This window comes from Nematolebias whitei, chromosome 1 (genome assembly GCF_014905685.2).
Source record: "Nematolebias whitei isolate Nwh7 chromosome 1, NemWhi1, whole genome shotgun sequence".
Taxonomy (NCBI): Eukaryota; Metazoa; Chordata; class Actinopteri; order Cyprinodontiformes; family Rivulidae; genus Nematolebias; species Nematolebias whitei.
This window is the reverse complement of record NC_056498.1, coordinates 21,267,611-21,290,205: the sequence shown is the minus strand read 5'-3', so window position 1 is coordinate 21,290,205 and position 22,595 is coordinate 21,267,611. Positions and strand designations below refer to the sequence as shown.

The following is a 22,595-nucleotide window of genomic DNA, read 5'->3' as shown; positions in this document are numbered from 1 at the left end:
GAGAGATCCAAACAAAGGTTACAGTACGTATATATGTGCTTTACGTTTTTTTTCTTTCTTTCTTTTTTCTGCAAGGTGCAGTCTTTGCTCCAGCAGTTGTGCGTTGCAAGGTCAGGAGCCCGTACGTCTCCGCGTGTTCACACACACGCATCACATCCAAGACAAACATCCCGCAAAACACATTAACCTTGGTTCTGTAGGACACCATACAGTGCAGCCAGGACACATGTATTCGGACTTCCCATCTGATTAGGTTACAAACTCATCAACATAAGGCAAAAAAGGTTTTCAAATTAGCTGCCCAAACGGATCATCTAGGCCTCGGGAAAATGGCTGATGTGATTTACTAGAGATTTGGCCTTAGAAAACCATAACTGGGTTGCAGAACTAAAGGCATTTCAAATAACTGACTGGGTCAGCCCAATACTGGCACAAGTGTGAGACTGGCACAATGAAAAGGTAAAAGAAAGAAGCACAAAGAATGCCCATACAACAGATGAGAGCCTCCCTTTCAGGCTGCACTGCATGTGTGCAAAGTGGACCAAGGTTAGCTGATCCAAGTCCCTCGTGAAGCACATTGACAAACCAAAGGGCCCCCATTTAAAATGCCCAGCTTGCACACTTGAGAGTCCCCAGGAACACAAACACACACAAACATACATACAGCGGTGGTCAAGTTTGAGTGGAAAAAGGTATGTCAGGAGGGGTTCAGGGCAGAAAGGGAGAGGAAGGGGGCAGAGAGTTGAGTGCAACTATCGAAAGGGGGGATCAGGTGTGTGAAGGGAGAGTTCGGGGCGGTGGAGGATGGCCTCCTTGCGTGTGGGCGGCGGCAACGGCGGCTCATACACCCTGGGCGCAGCGATAGCGGCTGCCACTGCCGCAGCAGTGGGGACCACTGGCCTGAGCGCTTCCAACGTAGCAACCGGCTGGGCAGACAACGCAGGTACGCCGTGAACTGCTGGGACCATCGGCATTCCAGCAATGGCTGTCACTGTGCTCTGTGGGTAGGCATACTGGAACTGGGAGTACTGCTGCAGCTGCTGGTAGTACTCCGCGTAGTATCTAAAGTGGAAAAGAGTAAGGTGGGAAATAAATAATAAAGTTCAGGAATGTATAAAACCCTAACAATAATTTAAATGTTAGGAGAAAAACCACCCAACAGGTGTTAAAACAGACTGATGTTTGAATGGTCCTACCTAACCAGTGAACAATCATGTCTTACCTAGCCATGGGGTCCTCTGCAACTTCTACAGCCTCTTCAGCTGCACGGCCAGCAGGTGTGGGGAGCAGGGGCCTGCGTGGTTTGGCCCTCTGGTATATAAATGGCTTCATCACAGGGTCTGGTAGTAAAGGCGCTGACCTCCGTAGGGGACTGCGGTCCCTCTCACCAGACTTTGCCACTGCTACTGCTGCGGCTGCAGCAGCAGACTGCTGCTCGGCCACAACATGCTGCCCTTGGGCAAAGTAATGAACCTGCCTGGCTGCCTCGAAGAGGGCTGCAGTAGGGTCTGCTGCTCCCATGGCGCTGATGTGGGCGTAGGCTGGTGTAGCAGCACCATAAATTGCAGGAGCTACAGAGTAAGCAGGATTGACTGCTGCTGCTGGCATTTCTATTCCTGGAGCAGCAGCCAGGTAGACAGCAGGATTGGCCATAGTCTGGGTGTACATTGGAGTTGAGTAGGCGGCAGCGGCAGCAGCAGCAGCCGCTGCTGGAGACGCAGCCACCTGGCCATAGATATTGGGCATTGAGTTGTATACCTGTGTAGCCCCTGATGTAAGAGCTGCTTGACTAGCCACCGTCCCATAGAGCTGACTGGCAACATTGGCACCATACACCTGACTGGCAAGAGCACCATAAACAGCTGGGTTCACTGGGTTTCCATCAGTACGTGTGCCAGTGGTAATCCCTGTGAGAGCTGCGTATGTCGGGTCAAAGGTGGAGGTGTTGTAGACTGAATTGTGCACGCTCTGTTGTACCTGTAGAGGTAAGCCGGCAGCTGCAGCGGCAGCAGCAGCCAGGACTGCTGCCTGACTCTGGTACTGCTCCAGAGAAGGTTTACCCACAGGACATTCTCCAGCGTAGTGGCCTTGCTTCCCACAGTTCACACACGGGATTTTCCCTGTAGGGGTCTGCTTACTGGGCTGGACCTTTGATAGCTCTACAGACAGGGGTCGACCTTTGAAGGAGGTGCCATGCAGAGCCTCAATAGCCTGAAGAGCATCTTCTTTATTTTCCATATGAACAAAGGCATAGCCTGCAGAAGAAAAGACAGTTCTCATGGTCATTGTCCATGTTCAGGCATTTTGGTTGTAGAAATGTACGTTCTTTGATTTTAAAATATTATTTTTTTTCCCCCAACAGGGCATTGGTTGCACCTCTTCATGAAACCTGTCTGAATGCAGTTTCAGCTCCTTTCTTTAAAAAAAAAGAAGAACCCTGATCTACTCTCATTAGTTAAAAATGGTACAAGACAGGATGACTTGCTGGAGTATATTCTTAGTCATCCAGGACATGGTAAATCCAAGAAAGAAAGGGAGACAAATTGTTTGTGCTAAATATATCTGGTACATTGCTAAGCTTAGTGCTAATAAGGTAATAATAATAATTAAAATGATAATACATTTTTTATATACCTTTGACTTTGTCACATTCAAGAACCTTCCCAAATGTTTGGAACAGCTGCTTAAGGTCTTCAGTGGTACACATCCCACTCAGATTACCCACAAACACTTTTGTGGAGTGCAACGGTCTTCCCCTCGACTCTTCCACCACCAAATTACGACCGCGGAACTCACGCCCATTGAGCTCTCGGATGGCTCGATCAGCAGCCCCCTCACCCTGCAGGTGTACGAACGCAAACTGTCGCAGCACGCTGCAGCTGACGACCTGGCCGTATGGTTCAAAGATGGCCGACAGCTCTTCCTGAGTGGTGTCCAGAGCCAGGTTGCCTACAAAGAGCTTCACTGTGTGGCTCTTATCCATGGCGCTGCAGAAAAAGACAAGAACAAACAAACAAAAAAAGAGTGTTGGAGTGCTTTTGTCAGAGCTTAAAACAGAGTGCATTCACGTATCTGGCGATGCTTGTGGATGACCTCATAGACTAAAGAGCCAAATATAAAGCACAAGGTAGACCGATAGCCTTCACATAAAAAAATAGCCACTTAAAAGTTGTATAGAAAAGTTATGAACTATATATTGACAGTCATAGATAGCTCTTAGAACTACTTCTGTTTGGAGATGTATATTTTACCATATTTTTCGGCCTATAAGTTGCAGGTTTTTTGCATAATTTGCATGCCCTGCGACTTATATGCCGAAGCGACGTATTTATGGATTTCCCCCCATATTTATAAACCAATTTTTGGCTGAGATATGACTGTTTTCATACATTCTGAATGAAAAAAATTGAATACTACCATTTTCAGCCACTAGATGGCAGTCGAGTAGTAAGGCATGGCATTGTATCATGTAATAGGTAAAAGTGGCTATTAAGGACACAATCGGCTTGCCAAAGCCTGCCATCATCGTCAACCTGGAGCAACTGAATCAGCTTCATTTCGCTGCGCCGTCCCAGCGAAATGAAGCTGATTTGACCGTCAAAGTGCATTTATTAAGTAAAAGTTCAACTGAGACCCACCTTTACTATACAGTCAAACAAACAAATAATCGTTTTAGGTGGTTATCTTGTTAAATTTCAAATAAATGGACAGCAAGTCGCCCTCTGTACATTCATGTTTTCACGTATCGGCTTTTGAAAATACAGCTGATTTGACTGTCAAAGTGCATTTATTAAGGAAACGTTAGACTGAGACACAACTTTGCTTTAATTTCAAGCAAACAAACAATTGTTTTTAAGTGTTAATCTGCTTAAATTCTTGTTAAAGTCCTCGTGTGCACACTCCCGTGGCCGCCATTTGGCAGCCCATCGATTTTTGGCACAACATTGGCCCACATTTCCGGGTTGTCTGTGGTGAAGCATAATAGATGCAACATATATGGCGAAGCGACGTATTTATGGATTTTTCCACTTTATTAGACATATTTGGACTGATGCGACTTAGGGCGGTGCGACATGTACGGCGGAAAATATGGTATGTCTAAAGCCCCCAGTATACTGCCGCGTACATCCATACGCAGAGGTACGTGCGTACCCCCCAGGGCATGTCCGTGCAAAGCTCCAATTTTTACGACCGCATACGCGTACGCGGTGTCGCACAATAAACTGCCCAGCGACAGACTGTTTCGTATGCGACACCAATGTATTATATTCCCCTTCTTCATCCCTGATCTGGCCTTTTCTTTTGTTTTTTTGTCAAGAGACAGTGATCTCTTCCTCCTCCGTTGATGCAATGACTGAAATGGTGAGAAATGAAGGAATTTGTCACGAGCGAATTAAACTCAGGTCCAGCGTGGCTGCGGGAGGGTCTGGAGATTTCCTGGTGGGCTGGTCTGATGTGTAAGCTGCAGAGCTAGCACTCCCTGTTTTTTTTTTTAGATCTTTTTATTAACAACATATAAACAAAGAACACCGCTGTGGCTGGCAGCGCTCGCTTTTTTTTATTTTTTCCGACCTGTCAATCAATCCAGTAGGCGTGTCAGCAAAGCGTAAGTGTCAAGGCCGTAAAACTCTACTGGATGCTCGTGATCTCCGGGCCCTTAAACGTCACTGCACCTCAAACAGGAATGCCACAGTCAAGGAAATAACAGAATGGGCTCAGGAATACTTCCAGAAAGCATAGGCAGTGAACACAATCCAGCGTGCCATCTGCCGTTGCCAGCTGAAACTCTACAGTGCAAAGAGGAAGCCATTTCTAAGCAAGCTCCACAAGCTCAGACGTTTGCACTGGGCCAGGGGTCGTTTAAAATAGAGTGTGGCAAAATGGAAGACTGTTCTGTGGTCAGATGAGTCACGATTTGAAGTTCTTTATGGAACACTGGGACGCCATGTCATCCAGACCAGAGAGGACAAGGATAGCCCAAGTTGTTATCAACGCTCCGTTCAGAAGCCTGCATCACTGATGGTATGGGGTTGCATGAGCGCTTGTGGCATGGGCAGCTTGCATGTCTGGAAAGGCACCATTAATGCAGAGAACTATGTTCAGGTTCTAGAACAACATATGCTCCCATCTAGACTTCATCTCTTTCAGGGAAGACCCTGCATTTTTCAACACGATAATGCCAGACCACATTCTGCAGCAATCACAACATCATGGCTACGTAGGAGAAGGATGCGGGTACTGAAATGGCCAGCCTGCAGTCCACATCTTTCACCTATAGAGAACATTCGGTGCATCATAAAGAGGAAGGTGCGACAAAGAAGGCCCAAGACGATTGAACAGTTAGAGGCCTGTATTAGACATGAATGGGAGAGCATTCCTATTTCTAAACTTGAGAAACTGGTCTCCTCTGTCCCCAGACGTCTGTTGAGTGTTGTAAGAAGAAGGGGGGATGCCACACAGTGGTAAAAATGGACTTGTCCCAACTTTTTTGGGATTTGTTGACGCCATGAAATTTGGAAACAGATTTTTCCCTTAAAATGATACATTCTCTCAGTTTAAACTTTTGATCTGTGATTTGTGTTCTATTCTGAATAAAATATTATTATAATTATTATAATTAAAATTAAATTGTATACAAGGTTTGACCAAAACAGCTTTAACCTTGTCCCTCCTCATAATAAATATGATAAAATTCCAAAAATGGGCAGAATCTCTCTTTTAATGCAGAAGAAGTGAGCCACAAATCATTAATCTGATTAAATGAAATGCTCCATCACACACAAGCACAAATGAGCAGGAAGAACATTATTCAAATTTCTCAGTAAACACGCAGGTCATTTGCCTCTGAGCTTTCCACAGACAGATGAGATAACAGCTGGAAAGATTTATGTGATCGGATTTATTTTTGCAGCGAGGACATTGTGATTGAAACCTTACAGATTTTAACCTCCTCCTCGTCGAGATCACCCTCACAACTATTAGTCACACTCATCCACAGGGGACAAAGGAAAACAGCAGAACATCAAGTTAGTAATTCATTCAGGGTATCTGCAGGTTTCAGCAAGTCAAATTTAAGACTTAAGACCTTTAATGCCACCATGAATAAAAATTTTAGACAGAAAAAAATATAAATATAGGGGATTGTATGTAACACAACCAAGCAGTGTGTCACTCAATGAGACATATTCAAGTTTAGTTTTTCTCAGTTTATTGAACATAAAGTGATACTCAGTGCTCTCTGGTTCAACATTTGTATGTACAAGTGCAGTGATTTGGTTGGAAACATCCAACAAAAAAAGACCTACTAAATACATTCATGGTATGAGGCTCATCTGTGTCTTTATCTCCAGTTTTGTCTTCATACACAAAGACGTTGCCCAGGCAACTGTTGATACATTTGCACCAACACATGATTTAGTAACAGAATAGCCAGTCGCCTCGAGTCACAGTCGGTTTGAACCATAGACTGGATTAAAAAAAATGCAAGTTCAGAATGCAAGGAAGAATCTGCACGCAACTCGATGCAAAACCTTTGAAAGACAGAGATGTTCTACGAGACATACCGTATTTCTCGCCCTGTATGTCGCATTATTTTGCATAATTTGCATGCCCTGCGACTTATACGCCGAAGCGACGTACTTATGGATTTTTCCCCCCGATATTTATAAACTAATTTTGGCTGAGATATGACCATTTTCATTCATACTGACAAAAATATTGAAAACTTCCATTTTCAGCCACTAGATGGCGCCAGAGTTGTATAGCATGTCGTTGTATCATGGAATAGGTAAAAGTGGCTATTAATGACACAATCGGCTTGCCATAGAATACCACCTTCGTCCACCTCGCCTGGAGCGACAGTCAAATCAGCTTCATTTCGTTGCGCCGTCCCAGCGAAATGCAGCCGATTTGACCATTGAAGTGCATTTATTAAGTAAAAGTTCAACTGAGACACACCTTTACTATAATGTCAAGCAAACAAATCACTATTTTAGGTGCTTAGCTTGTTAAATTTCTAAGAAATGCGCAGCGTTCCTCCTTGTTTCTAATTGTTTTTAATTGTTAATCTTGGTAAATTCTTGTTAAAGTCCGCCTGTGCACGCCCCAGCGGCCTCCATTTGGCAGCCAATCGATTTTTGGCACAACAATGGCCCACATTTCCAGGTTGTCAGCGGTGACACGTAACAAACGCAACGCGTCAGCGGTGACTAGGCCTGTCACGATAACAAATTTTGCTGGGCGATTGTCTCTGAAATTATTACAATAAACTAAAATATTGTTTGAAATTTGACATGAATTAGTAATTATTGTCAAATTTAAGAAGAAATGTTGGTTAATTTGTTTTGACTGTAGTACCTTTTTTGACCACCAGATGGCAGTATAAGACAGTTTGAACCAAAGGATGGATAGTGAGGGAGTGAGCAGCATGTTTCTTTAAGAAAAATGGGAGGCAGGCCCCCTTGATGTGACATGGGCTGTCTCATTAATTTTTTTCGGTTCTCAAAATGGCGGACGCTCTGTGTGATTTGAACTATTTAGCATAGCATTTTTCACACAAAGCTTTTAATAAAAAATAAAAAATCAGTAAACCAAGTCTTTCTTTTCCGAGAAAAAACAAATTTTTCACAAAGGGCTTGGGTTTCAACCATGAATTTTGAAGCTTCAACAAGACGGAGGGTTCCCCCCCCGAGGTCGGCCTGTTAGCTTAGCTCGTAGCTTAGCTTCTCAGCTTAGCTGCTTTAACGATCCACAAACGCGATTTTGTGCGGTTAAAACAGATTTTAAAGAGAAAGGGAGGGGTCAGTGAAGAGCACCGGAGTTGAGCTTTTTGTCATCCAGTGTCTTCAGTAGAAAGAGAGAGACATGAAGAAATGATAAAGCCGATAAACGAAAACGAGGTCGATAATTTTCATTTATCATGCGATTAATTGATTTATTGCGACAGGCCTAGCGATGACGCATAAGATGCGCCGTATACAGTGACCTATTTATGGATTTTTCCACTTTATTAGACATATTTGCACTGATGCGACTTATAGGGTGGAGCGACGTTTACGGCGGAAAATACGGTATATGAGATTAAAAAGTCCCAGGGATTAAAGCTGAAAAAAAAAATTGACAGAAAACTTTTCCGGTAAAACACCGTGTAGAATTGAGTTTTGAAGATATTTACGATAAATTACAAACACCTGAAACTGACTCTCACAGAGAGAACGTTGTAAGTTTAGGGAATAAAATTAAATTTAAACAGAGACATCTTTGGTATCATCTGTCTGGGGCATATACGTATTGGTCTTTTAGCAATAATATATAAGAACTAAAACAGCAGACAGCCAGCATCAATGTGAAAAACACTCAGCCTGAGCGCACATTCTCCCCCCCTCTCTCTCACAAAGACCAGAAGTTCAATCACATGTGCAAGTTGTACATGTCTGTACGATGATAAACACCATGAACACATTAACATTTATTACAAAGTTACACTTCTAGAAACAAAAGTCCCGAGGAGGTCGGAGAGACGGGGTGGGAGTAACAGTGCATCAGTTCTGGTATCTCCCCCGGCTGCAGTAAATTGGTCATGTGTGAACACATATGTTTAATAAGTAGACGTTTAATAACTTGTTACATTAATGCATTAATTAATGGAATAAGTTAATTAAGTAAGTTAATGTACATTAATTACCTTAATGCCCATCCCCCACCCCATTTAATTTAATTAGTTAGGGATTCAATTAGTGTAGCAGGATGTCCTAGGAAAATAGTCCAGGAAACACCGATTGGTGCTCTCACCTGCAGTCTGTCTCGAACAAGCCACCTGCTGTGGATCAGCCAGCACGACCCACCTGCTCTGCTCTGACCGGGTCAAACTGTGACTCTCGTTCTCTTCATTTGTTGGCCAGCTTACACAATTTTAATGAACTGAAGACATTTTAAGGCCTTAACATTAGATAGAATGAAGAACTTCAGAAGTTTTAAGGGTGCACTGACACCCTGCCCATTGATTTTACATGAAAGACATTAACTTATTGACACACAGAATAATGTAACAAATTGAACGAACGCTGACTCAGTTCTTTTTTTATTTTTGTACATTATTTTGCAATCTAACTACTTCTGGAAACTTCGTGCTACTTTAGTCACTTGTATTGAAACTTTTAACACCTTCAGGAAATGAGTGACGTAACTTTTTTTTGCAACTTTTACACTTTTCAAAATATTTAAATTTCACTTACAAGTGTTTTCCCCATAAAAATACGCTGCTATATCTTTATTTGTCCAAAATCCATTGTTGTCTTTGAAATATTCTTTAGCTTATTGCTATATTTTTGTCTTTTAAAGCTTTTAGTTTTTAGCTACACCTCTGCTACTTGTGCTTTTACTTATTGTTCTGTCTGTTTTAGCTTTTAGCTAGACTTTTTTTACTATTAGCTTCTAGCTAACAATGTGATACTATCAGCTACCATTTGGCTACTATAGCTTACCTGCTTTTAGCTTCTAACTATAATTTAGCTAATTTTAGCAAGGCTTTTGCTGCCGTTCACTTCTACATAGTCTTTTTGGACTCTTAAATAACCTTTTGATACTTAACTTTTAGCTAGCTTTGCTACTTTTAGATATACGTGTTTACTTTGAGCTTCTTGATAGCCTTGTGTTATTTTAGCTAGCCTTTTGATACTTTAACTTTTAACTAGTGTGTTAGCTGTTTTAACTAGTGTTTAGCTACTTTTAGATAGATGTTTTACATTAACTTCTAAATAGCCTTGTGATATTTTAACTAGCCTGTTGATACTTTAACTTTTAGCTTGTGTTTAGCTACTTTTAAATAATATTTTTTTTACTTTGAGCTTCTAGATAGCCTTGGGATATTTTATAGCCTTTTGATACTTTACCTTTTAAGCTACTTTTAGATATGTGCTTTACATTAACTTCTAGATAGCCTTGTGATATATTAGCTAGCCTTTTGATACTTTACCTTTAAACAAGCATTTGTTGCTTTTCTTTGCTTTGTACTGCTAGAATTTTGTTCCTTTTTAGCTTCCAGCTACTACTTGCTACTTTCAGCTTTTAGTTAGCCTTTTGCTACATTTAAGTTTAAGTTACCATTTTGATACTTCTATCTTTTATCTAAGCTTTTGCTGATTTTAGCTAGCTTTGTTTCTTTTATGGTGTAGTTAAGGCTTGTGAAGTTTGTAGCCATCACTTGCTACATTTAGTTTTTAGCTAGCCTGTTGCTACTTTGTTTTTGAGCTAACATTTTGCATACTTAAGTTAGAATTTAGCTTCTTTCAAGCTTTTAGCCACAACTTCCTACTTTTAGCTTAAGCTACAACTTTTTGCATGCGTTTCACTAACTTTGGCTTTTATGTAGCATTTTGATTGCTTTATATTTTAGCTTGTTTATACTTTTAGCAACCAAGTTTCAGCTTCTTCAGTGAAATAAAGCAAAGGATTTGAACTCCCTTCAGTCATCAAGGAGACTAAAACTGAAGATTTTCTTCTGGACACCTTTCCTTTTCCCAACTTAAACAACTTTTTATGGGTTGGGCTGTAAATCAAAAGGGCAAACGCAGAACATGTAACCAGAGGAGGACACTTCTATTTTCTGGTTAGGCTTCAGCTAGCTGCAGCTGAAGACCTCCACCAAAAGCTGCAGCTGCAAAAGATGCATTAAAGAAAAAAAGCTTTTTCTGTGTGAGAATGGCTGCTGCTTTATCAACACTGACTGGGCTCATTTTCAGGAATAATAACTAAAGAGGGGAAACCTGATTTCTGTCGACGCAGCACGACGCTGAGTAAACACATTTTCTCTGCTGCCGTCATTAATAATGTTTTTTAAAAAAGGTTTAAAACGAGTAAAATCAGTTATTAGACAGCTGTTTTTTTTTTAAACTGGATGTGAATGGAGAACTAAAAACGATGCTGGAAAGCAAAACAAGCCGCCAAGTGGAAATAAACGCAACATTCCGGACATTTAGCCCACCTCGAATAACCCGACAGCAAACATTAATAATCAATAACTAATAAGGGTGACTTATTTGCGATTATAGATCAAAACAATGAACGGACAATCACATTTTTTTCCGCGCAGCAGTGAATGCAGCGCAACACGAGCAACAACAACACGGTTCGGCAAGTCTGTCGCAAAAACGACAAAACCGTGAAGGAAGACTCACTTTTTAACACATATCGAGTTAAAACAACAACCATTCAACACGTTTGGTAGTAACAGAGCAGAAAGGAGCGGTTAAATGAAGGTATCTACCATCTTACCTAAGCGGTGCCGCGTTTCAAAATGGTAGCGCCTGCTTCCGTTTGAACGTCGGGCATTCTGCTGCTGCAGAGGGGGAGGAGGACTGCTGCTGCTGCTGGAGGAGGATGATGCTGAATCCTCAGGAAATAACTCCACTGCACCCTCACAAACCCCCTCAGAGTCCTCATCTACAGCCGATGAGGGCTGCCGAGCAGACACAGCTGCAACAAGCGCCGGAAAGAGCAGGGCGACCTAAATTATATGACGGTTTTCAAGCATTTTTCACACTCAAAACTTCACACTTCTGTGCTGAGTTCAAGAATCTTTATTTTCCCCGAGGGGAAATTTGCTTCACAGTCAGTAGACACACAAACCATCCATACTAGACATTAAGACAAATCATCATTGTTCGTTTTTCAGTCTGTTCATCCTACCTGGGCAGCAGATGCCTGCATCCAGATGGAAGCAACCTGAACTCACCATGGAGTGGGTGATCGGGATCTGCCAGAATCAGCCTAGCCTTGTTCACTGACCTCACCTTGTGTAGGTTGATTCAGACCACTTTTAATGGTGGTGATGTGAGGTCAAATATAGAATAAAGAATCCAAATGTCATAAATAATAAAAATGTTCCAGTGTCTGTTTAGCAATCCATCCACAAAGAATCAAACTTGGACAGATGCATTAGGCTGTCAAATGAACTTTATCTCGCATCCTATTCTGGCTTTAATTAAAGTCAAAACTCAGATTATTATGATGGAGATTCAAACAATTAATATCTCACCTGATGCAAATGGCTCTTTGATTGAGAAATAAAAGGCGCTGGCACATAAGGGTTGGTTTTCATTCGCCCACAAAGTAGTTCCTACTAATAAATAATGTATATGTATGTATGTATATATATATATATATATATATATATATATATATATATATATATATATATAAAATTTAGCAATGGGACCAGAACATGGAAGTTGAAGCCAGACAGAGAACTCGTCATAGTCTGGTCCAATAGTAGTTTTAGGACTCTTCCCCTCCATGCTAACACATGATCCTAGCTAGAAATAAAACTTTTTAAAAAAAATTACAGGAATTTAATAGTTTAAAGTTGTACAAAATTTTAGGTAATCGTTTTAAATTTTATTATGCCTTTGTGAAAATTTCACTAACAGTAAACTCAAAGAACAGAGCTTCAGTAATCTGATAATTTATTCTGCAAAAATAAACGCATACAGAAAGAAGACACATGTAGAGTCATAGACATCCAGGGGCATAAAAACTATTTAACGCCACAAAGAATATACTGATCATTAATGAGGTCAATCATCTGCAGCCATCAAGTTGCATTCAGCAGCACAAAAGGAAAAAAAAATACAATTAAATCATTTTAGGGAAATTCAATAATCTTATTAAGGCATCAGCAGAACAAGAAAAATGCTCAAATTTGGACAAATCGATGGAAAAAGAGCGTTACACGCACCCTGATGGAGCCATCACAGCCCACACATCCTAATATTGATATTTTCATCAACTGACAGTCAGTTCTTGTAATACATTCACTTTAACAAAAGCACTGCTCCCGTTAATTTATGGCTCTAAAGATGGCTGCAGCAGCAATTCATAAACTCAACGCTCAACGGAAAAATAAAAAATGGCAGAAAAGTGCAGTTGCTTTCCTATTCTGTTCATTTTCTTATCTTTTCTTCGAGCCACTAAATGAACTTTAGGTGAACAAATGAGTTCAGTCGCTTTCTGTTTCAGGTTTGGATGACGTTCAAAACAAAATCATTCAAATGAACTTAAGTACAAATGTGCTTATTTGTGAAGCTGTAAGTAAAAATCTGTGATTTTTTGTTTGTTTTTGGTACTCTAGATCCGCGTTTCCCCAACACTGGTCCTTGAGGAACACCATCCTGCATGTTTTAGTCGTTTCACTGCTACAACACACCTGATTCAGTGATTAAATTACTTTCTCAAGTTTTACAGAAGCCTGTTAATCATCCGTTCATTCAAATCAGGTGTGTTGGAGCAGAGAAGCAACTAAACCATGCAGGATGGTGTTCCACAAGGACCAGTGTTGGGAACCACTGTTCTAGACCGTGGCACATTTTCCAACTGACCATTCTGACCTTTACGGTTTTAGTTTTGGTCACAATAAGACAGTTTGTGAAGGCATTTTGTCTCCAATAAACCTTAAACCGGACGTGTGCCAGTGAAACATTAAAGGGCAAACTGAAAGTGTCCCTCCGAAGCTTAACGGAATACGTTCACCCACACTGCAGACGGCTTTGGTTCTGTTGAAACCTCCAGAGTACAAAACTGTGAGTGCAACGTAATCCGATTTTAACAAGTTCATTTTTCTGGAAACCTCAAGAGCTCCCGTTCAAGTTTTAAGCTCCGCCCCCCACAGTCTACACAACGTTCCTCCACAGGGCCACCTCTCCAAGTCTGTGTCCGAGAGTCAGAGGTGCGCTGAAGGCATGTCAGGGTTGGCCTTGCTCCGGCCTTCCCCGGCTATCGGCCGGTCTCGCTCCTCCCACAGCGTGACCCCGTCGCAGGCGCAGATCTTCTTGGGGTTTTGGAAAAGTCCCGCTGATCTGGCAATTATCCCACAGGCTAACCTGCATAGCAAAGGTGCAGATAAATTACTGAAATTGTACCCCAATACAAAAATAAGTACCATAATTTCCACCATACACATCACACTGCCCTATAAGTTGCATCAGTCTAGATTTGTCTAATAAAGTGGAAAAATCCATAAATATGTTGCTTCACTATATACGTCGCATCTATTATGCGTCACCGCTGACGCGTTGCGTTTGTTACGCGTCAGCTGTGACAACCTGGAAATGTGGACCATTGTGCCAAAAACCAATGGGCTGCCAAATGGCGGTCGCATGTACGGGAGGACATTAACGAGAATTTAACAAGATTAACACTTAAAAACAATTATTTGTTTGCTCAAAATTATATTAAATGTGTGTTTCAGTCTAACTTTTCCTTAATAAATGCACTTTGACAGTCAAATCAGCTTTATTTCAAAACCCAATACGCAGAAGTAAACGCGTGCACGCGACGAGTCGCTGTGCAAATTTAACAAGAGAAACACCTAAATAATTATTTGTTTGCTCGAAATTATAGTAAATGTGTCTCTCAGTGTAACGTTTGCTTAATAAATGCACTTTAATGGTCAAATCAGCTGAATTTCAAAAATACTTTTGCTGCTGAAGTGCTCCCGGGAGCGTGCGGACAGGGAGGAAAAAAAAAGGAGGGAGGAACGCTACTTGTATAATCGAAAATTAACAAGAAAAGCACCTAAACAATTATTTGCTTGCTCGAAATGATAGCAAAGGTGTGTCTTACGTCTAACATTTGCTTAATAAATGCACTTTAATGGTCAAAGTAGCTGCATTTCGCCGGGGCTGTGCAGCTGGTTTTGACGGTTCCAAGTAGCGAGCAGAACAAAGGTGGGGAGTCTTTGGCAGGCCGAATGTGTCATTAATAGCTGGTGAAGATTCTCAGTCATCCAGGACATGGTAAATTCAAAAAAGTTCAAGAAAAAAACAAGAAAGTATAATAAATAAAGTCCAGTTGTTTTTGTTTTGAACTTTTTTGTATTTGTCATTATAGCCACGTTTACCTATTACATGATACAACAACATGCCATACTCCTATTACTACTCTGCTCCCATCAAGTGGCTGAAAGTGGTACTGCTCTTCTTCTTCTTTTTTTTATTTTTTTCCCAGTAAAAGTGAATGGAAATGGTCAAATCTCAGCCAAAAATTGGTTTATAAATATGGGAAAAAAATTCATGAATATGTCGTTTCTCCTATATATTAGAACGTTGGGAAGAGTCAACTTGTAGTTTCCTCTTCCCAACGTTCTAATTTTGAGTCTCTGAGTTTTGGCTTTTCATTACCTGTCAGCCATAATCTTCACAATTACAAGAAAAAAGGCTGGAAATATTTCACTGTGTGTAATGGATCTATGTAATAGTTTCACTTTCTAAAATGACTGACAATAAAAAAGATTCATGATGTTCAAATTTTTTTGATATACAGTAGTCCCTCACTACTTCGGGGTTCGTTTTTCACGGACACGCTCTCTATTGCTGTTTTTCAAAATAAGATCGACACACAATTGGCTGATTGATGGATGAGCCGCATGATGGGCATGGATTTTTTATTAAAAATAAATTATTTTTTATTATTTAGCACCTGCGTGCAGCCCACAGCTGCAGGAGGAAGCTTCTCCTGCAGCGTGTCATATCTCCGCTCTGCAGTGGAGAAGTGGGCGTGGCCAAGCGTTTAGAGCAGGGAAACAGCAGGGAGCAAATTACAACAAAATTATGAAATTTAACTGTGCCCAAAAAATCTCTCACGAAGATAACCCAGAATATCTCGTAAGATGACAATATTAGAATTAGAAGCTTCTGACAGAAAATAATAAATTTGTAACTAAATAAACAAACAAAGCAAACAGCCGAAACTTCACGTACGCACCTTTCACCAGAGTTTCCTGTTTGTTTAGATAAAGGGTGGCTGCCCCGACCCAGGTCATCCTCTCCTGCATCAACAACCAGAGATCGACCAATAACATCCCACACCTGCCGAACAAAGGCATGCTGTTACCCTCCATCAGGACCACACATGTCTCCGTGTGTGTGTATTTTCATCTTACCTTAACCTGAGCATCCTCTAATCTGAACGAAGCTCTGCCGTCTGGTCCAGCCACAACGTTCCCCAGGTCACCTACATGCTGTAAGAAATAGCACATGTGCAAACCAGTACAATCACCATGGGACATCATGGCACAAACATGATGTGACGAACTGCAACGATAGAAAATAAAGAGAATGTAGGAAGGATGGAGATTCAGACAGAACTCACGTTTGAATCTCTAAAATCAGCTGATTTAAAGTATGACAGAGTAAGGGCCGACATAAATAAAATTAGTAAAAGGAGCTGGTGGGCGGGGCAGTTTCTCAGGAAGTTTAATGTTACTGTCATATATTACAAAAAAAAAAAAAAAAACTTGGGATATTCATTTCTTCATCAATTTTGTGAGTCTTCCTTAAAAATGTATGTGCTTCATGTTATCTAGATGCTCTTCTTGCAAGTTTACAGCTGTGTGACTTTTAATCTCACAAATTGTGAAGTGTTGTTTTTAAATCATGGAAAACTTGACTTTTCTTGCAAACTTGTGATTTTTTGTTAAGAGAATAATTCACATAAGAGAATTGACAAGTTTATTCACATCAATGTCAGAATATCTGAGATTTTTTCAGCATTTTGGCTCATCCACCGGCACGTTACAGTGATTGTGTAAATGTTTATGAAGCATTCACACTATTGTGATCCATTTTTATTGTTCCACAATTTTTGTGCTTTTTCAACATATATATAAAAATGTTCAGCTGGTTCAGGAGAAGGTTGCAATGAATTTTGATATTGGTGCATCTTTAGCTTTTTGAAATATTTAGCCTTTTCTGCCACTTTTTCCTCATAGAAAATGAACTGAGCTCATTTTCCATCCTTCAAATCTTCAGATGTTTTTACAACATTTTACTGCTCCTTTCACATTTTCTTCTGATTCAGCTGCTTTCAGCTTCCTTGTGCAAATTTTAATTTTTTTCCAGCAACTTTCAGCTAATTTAAGCAGCTATTCTGCTGTTTTCTGATCCTTTAGATTATTTCTGCTAACTACATTTTTGTGCTTCTTCTTACTTATTTCTGCTAATATCAACTTATGCTCCTTTCAGTTTATTTAGGCAAGTTTCAGCTTCTTCTGCTATTTAAGGTACATTTGAACTGTTTTATGCTAATTTTAGCTTTTTTTTTTTGTTAATTCCACAATTTTTTGCAATCATTTAAACATTTTTCAGCCTAATTCAGCAAAAATGTGCTCTCTTCACTTCTTTCTGGTAATTGAAGCTTATTTCTGCTTTTTTAGCTACTTTTTAGCATTTCCCCCCTAATTTCAGCTTTTTTCAGATAATTTGTTTGTGCTCATTTCTGCTTCTTTCAGACTAATCGGGCAAACATGTTCTTTCTGCTTTCTTTTGCTAATTTCAGCTTTTTCAGCTACCTTTTTAGCATTTTTTTTTAGCTAATTTCAGCCGTTTTCAGACATTCCAAGTTTTTTTGGTCTGCAATTTTTTAACTTAAATTATTTCTGCTAATTTCAGCTTGTTATGCTCCTTTAAGCTTATTTCAGCTAGTTTTGGTTATTTCAGCTACTATTTAGCTGTTTAATGCCAATTTTAGCATTTTCAGCTAATTTCACATTTTTGCAATAATTTTAACTTTTTTCAGCCTAATTCAGCAAAAATGTGCTCTTTCCACTTCCTTTTGGTAATTTAAGCCTTTTTCTGCCTTTTCAGCTATTTTTCAGCTTTTTTTTGTTTTGTTGCAAATTTCAGCTTTTTTGTGCTAATTTCCTCATTTTTGTGATTATTTCTGCTGACATAAACCTCATTCAGAAAATGTGTTCTGCTTTCTTCTGCTAATTTAGTCTTGTTCTTCCATTTCAGCTACATTTCAGAATTTGTTTAAACTAATTTCAGCTGTTTTTCAGCAAGTTCAGCATTCACACTGCATTTTCACAAGAAATGTAATTTATCTAGTTTATTTGCTATACAGTCTATAATAGGACGTCATAGTGATCAGTCTGTCATGATGCCCACGTTGAAAGCTAAACAATGGTACAAGAAGTCATGAAGCTTTAAAGAAGAAAGAAGTACCCTTTCAGAGTCAGCTGGGCCTCCATGTTGTTTATTAAATGGATTGAAGTGTTCGCCACAACTGCAACAAAAACAAAGTTTTATTATGCCGTTTTGGCCGACCTAATGCAAGTTTTGTCACAGATGATGTCATTTCCTGTTACTAGAACAGAGAAATGTTTTAGCAGTGGAGCTACAAATGAGATGGCAAACCTCCCTGGTTCCACTTTTCTGTTGTAAAGTTGTGCTTTTCTCTACTCCTGACCTTCATTTGACTCCGTCACTGCTGATGAATTACACCAGGACTCCGTTTTTATTTTTGACGGCTCGCTGCTTTTCACATCCCCAAAGACCAGCAGCTTCCTAAAAGATTTCCATTAGTCCCATGAGAGTCCAGCCCTGAAGCGCTCCCCCTATCTGAAACCCACTGAAACATCTGATGCAATACGACGACGACTGTTAACAAAATAAAAATAAACTGCTAACAAGCTAACAGGGAATGTTTCACTTTTAAGTTAAAGGCCTTTCATACACTGAAGGGAAACACACTGCCAGACACTTCAAAATAAAACAAGTTCTCAAGAGTTTCAATAAAATCCATGCAGTTTGTGACTATTTTTAGTAACAGACAAACAAAAAGTGTATGCAAACAGGCAAAAACACTATCGCCCATCATATGCCAGCAAGCTCTAATTATACCAAGTTTTCTCTGATTAAAGAAAGGTAACAATAAAAAGGTTGGAGCTCCATTCCTCTAATATTATTACAACTTGAAATAAAATTGACCTTAAACTCAGTTTTATAATGCGTTTGATTCGAATAGAAACAAAATATCGGCTTTAAAAGACGCTCTCCACCCTCTGGTTTCTGCTTTAAATCTTAAACATCATGTCTTATTTTAGAACCGTTACATTTTGCTAATTTGATCTTCTCCGTTTTTTTTTTTTTTTGGTTTTCCTGCGTAACAAACATGCGTCGGCGCTCGGCAGAGGATGCTCAACCTGCAGTCCAGCCTGATCAAGCTTCCCTGAAACAACAGCCCCACCTGAGGCAGTCCTGCGTGAGATCCCCCAGGGCGTGGACGTGGAGACCGTGGGGCCCGGGCTCCAACCCGTCCACCGTCCCATCGATCAGACAGAGTTCCTCAGAGAGCTGCAGGAAGCGCACCACACCCTGAATCGATCCTGCTCCAGACAACATGGCCACGGCTGCACCCAGGTCTGTTACAAACACACACAGGACGGAGAAATCATAACGGATGTGTAAAGACAAATGTACACAAATAAATAAATAAATAATAAAAGCACACTCACATAGTGGACCAACCAGTTTGCTGGTGATAAGATGGTTTCTGGGGTCCGCCCTCTCCCGACTCCTCTGAGGCAGCCAGAGCCAAAGTGGTTCAAAACGTGACCTGACTGAACTTTGTTGGATTTTCTTCCTGGATTACTGAGCATGAACTTTGATGCTTTTAGCCACTTTAGCTATAGCTGTCTCAGAGGAGTCAGGGGAGAGGGCGGGCCCCAGAAACCATTTTATCACCATCAAACTGGTACCATTATGCAAGCGTGCTGCTTGTGGGACTGAGTTTGTTGTGGCTCCTCTGACTGATGAAATCCTTGGGATGAAGGACAAAACGTCTCAACAAAAAAAGCAACCATCCAGAGAACCTGACTGAACTTTGCTGGATGCTCAGACACTGTAGACCAAGTGGTTTCCCCTGCCGTTATACAAGCGGGGTGCCCCGCCGCGTCAACAGAACCGAGCTGCGCGCACCCCCGCCCCACCCGTCTGCACTGACCTAACTCCAAATTAGCAGCGCGCTAGCTAAAATGCTAAAAGCGACGTCTGACCGGCTCAAAAACTGTTGGGACAAACAGCTCAGCTCAGACGTCTCCGCTCACGCCTTCAATGCAGCGTAACCTGCTGCGTGGTGGGATGACATATTTATGTCATGAAATTAGCATATCATGATATCATTTATTTTCCCGGGCAAGTTTTTTCTTTTTTACCGGTGTTATCGTGAACGATATGATATGGCCCAGCCCTACCACTACATGTACCACATGTGATGCGAATGACAAATAAAGAATCTCTGACTCTGACTTCTGGCCGCCAGCGCCAGAGTTTCAAGCATTTCAAAAATGCTAATAGTCATGATGAGTGAACTGTAAAGCTGGATTTTGATCTTTGATTCGTGTGGGTGTTGTTGGTAAATGCACAGAAGAGAGGTATGTAGAGTCACGGTCACAACTTGTTCTCTTGTTGGCCCTCACCTTGCTCCAATCCCCCGATGCCCTTCAGCACGGCTCTGTAGCCGGTGCTTTCGATCAGAGCCTGGACTTCGCTGCTGGTCAGAGCCGACTCCACCAGAACCTCCTCTTTACCCACGTCGACACTGACAGACCTCACTCCTGCAGACACACCACGGCAAACGTTACGTCACACAAAGAAATGTCCCTCGTCCTTTTGTCAGGTCTACAAGGACAGCTGCCTCTTGTTCTGTGCTGTTTGTAAACGGTGAAAGTATACCTGTTAGCACCGTTAGCTTTTAAAATAAAACTAGCATTCTTACAAGGAATGCATACCACATGCCGCTTTGCATTACGTTTTAAATATTATGTGCTCTCAGTATAGTCTCAACGATTGGGGGTTAGTCTCTGCTACAAACACACCAAATGTTAGCTCAATATCTGTAAGACTGACCGAGTTAGAGCGACGTTCTTCGCTGTGACAGCTGTGCTGAACTGGGCTGACTCCAAAAGTTAATCAGGTGTAGATGCACATCTAAATACTTCCAATAGTTTCATTAAAATCCATCACGTGGTTCATGATAGTTTGCAAACAGACAAACAGAGTCGACTCCAATTGAATTAAATTTACTCTGTGAATTAAGTTGTTTTTTTTGGTTCAATCTTAGAAACTTCATTAATGATTATCATTCAAAATTGGGCAGCTCACTGAGACAAATGGGACTAAATGTGTTGTATTTCTCTGCATTAGTAACAAAGAATACATCAGATTAAATCAGTACGGCGTGAGGCGACAGTGCAAATAAAGGTGCAACTGCAGGGCAGAACCAAAACAGAAACGGATTTTCGTGTATTCTGACACTTATGGATGTGTATGTGTGTGTATATATATACATGTACATATGCATATGTATATACATGCATGCTACTGGATGTCTCAAAATTTCCCCTGGGATTAATAAAGTATCTATCCATCTATTATTGCATGCACATATATACATTTTAAAAAGCTGTTTTATAGGTGTAAATGACAACATAGAACTGCTATGCAATAAAAACATGAACAAACGAGAAGATACTTAAACAACATTGGAGTAAATAAATGATCCCAAAAGCAACTGAGCCTTATGGTGCGTTCTGTTTACACCCAAACGTCGGAATTTCTGGGTTCAAAAACAGAATAACACTTTTTATTTATTTTCACTTCGTTCAGGTTGCATTAACCACTTTAAGCTAACATGTTGGTACAGAGGGTTTGAATCTCTGAATGCGAAAAAAACAAAACAAACAACTATTTATTTACTTGTTTTGCTAATGATAGTTAGCCTAGTTAGCACACCCATGGCAAGTCACCGGTTTTTCGACTGTCAGATGTCCGAGGTAATTGAAACGCAGCATAAGACACAACAACGCGGATTACATTTAATTTTTTTTATCCTCCTCACCTGGTTTACCCTCCAAAGCTGCTCGAACTTTCTCCCCACAGCTCTCACATGTCATCTGCACCGCAAACTCCAGCTGTGGAGGACAAACCTGACAATTAAACACTTGCTACTAGATTACCATAACTAACCCATAGCCACTGCTGTGGCGCTTTAGCGCAGCCCGTTATTTTCAAACAGCGCAGGATGAATTTATATTAATCATATTTCTGGTTTTAAAGCTGTAAAACAGCGTTGTGAATAAAGTAAATACTATATTAACACCTCGTGAATAAACTGCCAAACCTTGGTTGGACGGTCCGAATCCATGTTGAGGCTAAAGGTAGCCGCCTGGGCCACAAAACCGGACTTAATCAGAGTATTTCCCAGTTTTTTGGAAACGGAAATGAACCTAGAGATGATTGTAGCCGCCATGTTTGAATAGGCGTCGTTGCCGCGCGGTGCTGCCACCATGTGTCCACTCTCCGGTACTGCAGAAAGACACAACTAATGCTTCTGTTTAGAGTTAGCATCTGTATCTGCTGATTCTGCTCCATTTAAAATAGCATGTGCTGTTGTTCGTTTTGATACTCTTTACAATTTTACCGGATTTGGAACAAATAGATAAAGTCTATTCTATACTCTTTGAGTGCCTCATTAAAATTTATTCAGCGGTTCATGAGATATTTTGCTAACAGACAAAAAGTGTTAACTCCCACATTTCATGCTGAAGTTTCAAGCCAAGACCATGCACCATGTGTAACCCTTGACATATGTGTTGTGGATCACTCTCAGCTACTATCACTCTAGGTTTTAGCACAATATCTGTAAAACTGACTGTCTTATTGTCATTTCTTTGTTTTTAAAGTCTTTTGGAGTGAGTGTTAGCCGTTACAGTTGTCCGTCTTCTCTTTGTGTTGGACTTGTGATGGACTGTCCAATATATT

General features: G+C 40.7%; 2 protein-coding genes across 2 annotated transcripts; both read right to left on the bottom strand.

Moving 5' to 3' along the window:
• Positions 1–671: 671 nt before the first annotated feature.
• Positions 672–11,334, bottom strand: rbm14b (RNA binding motif protein 14b). Its single transcript, XM_037682982.1, has 4 exons — positions 11,272–11,334; positions 2,635–2,987; positions 1,223–2,255; positions 672–1,062 (listed from the first exon to the last, which is right to left on the bottom strand). The coding sequence occupies exons 2-4, from the start codon at positions 2,981–2,983 to the stop codon at positions 753–755; spliced, it is 1,692 nt and encodes a 563-aa protein (XP_037538910.1). The 5' UTR covers positions 2,984–2,987; positions 11,272–11,334; the 3' UTR covers positions 672–752.
• Positions 11,335–13,508: 2,174 nt separating this feature from the next.
• On the bottom strand, positions 13,509–22,054 carry LOC119415795 (copper chaperone for superoxide dismutase). Its single transcript, XM_037682970.1, has 8 exons — positions 21,955–22,054; positions 21,673–21,745; positions 20,252–20,389; positions 19,021–19,195; positions 17,997–18,057; positions 15,935–16,012; positions 15,757–15,860; positions 13,509–13,874 (listed from the first exon to the last, which is right to left on the bottom strand). The coding sequence occupies exons 1-8, from the start codon at positions 21,976–21,978 to the stop codon at positions 13,715–13,717; spliced, it is 813 nt and encodes a 270-aa protein (XP_037538898.1). The 5' UTR covers positions 21,979–22,054; the 3' UTR covers positions 13,509–13,714.
• Between the last annotated feature and the right edge of the window lie 541 nt (positions 22,055–22,595).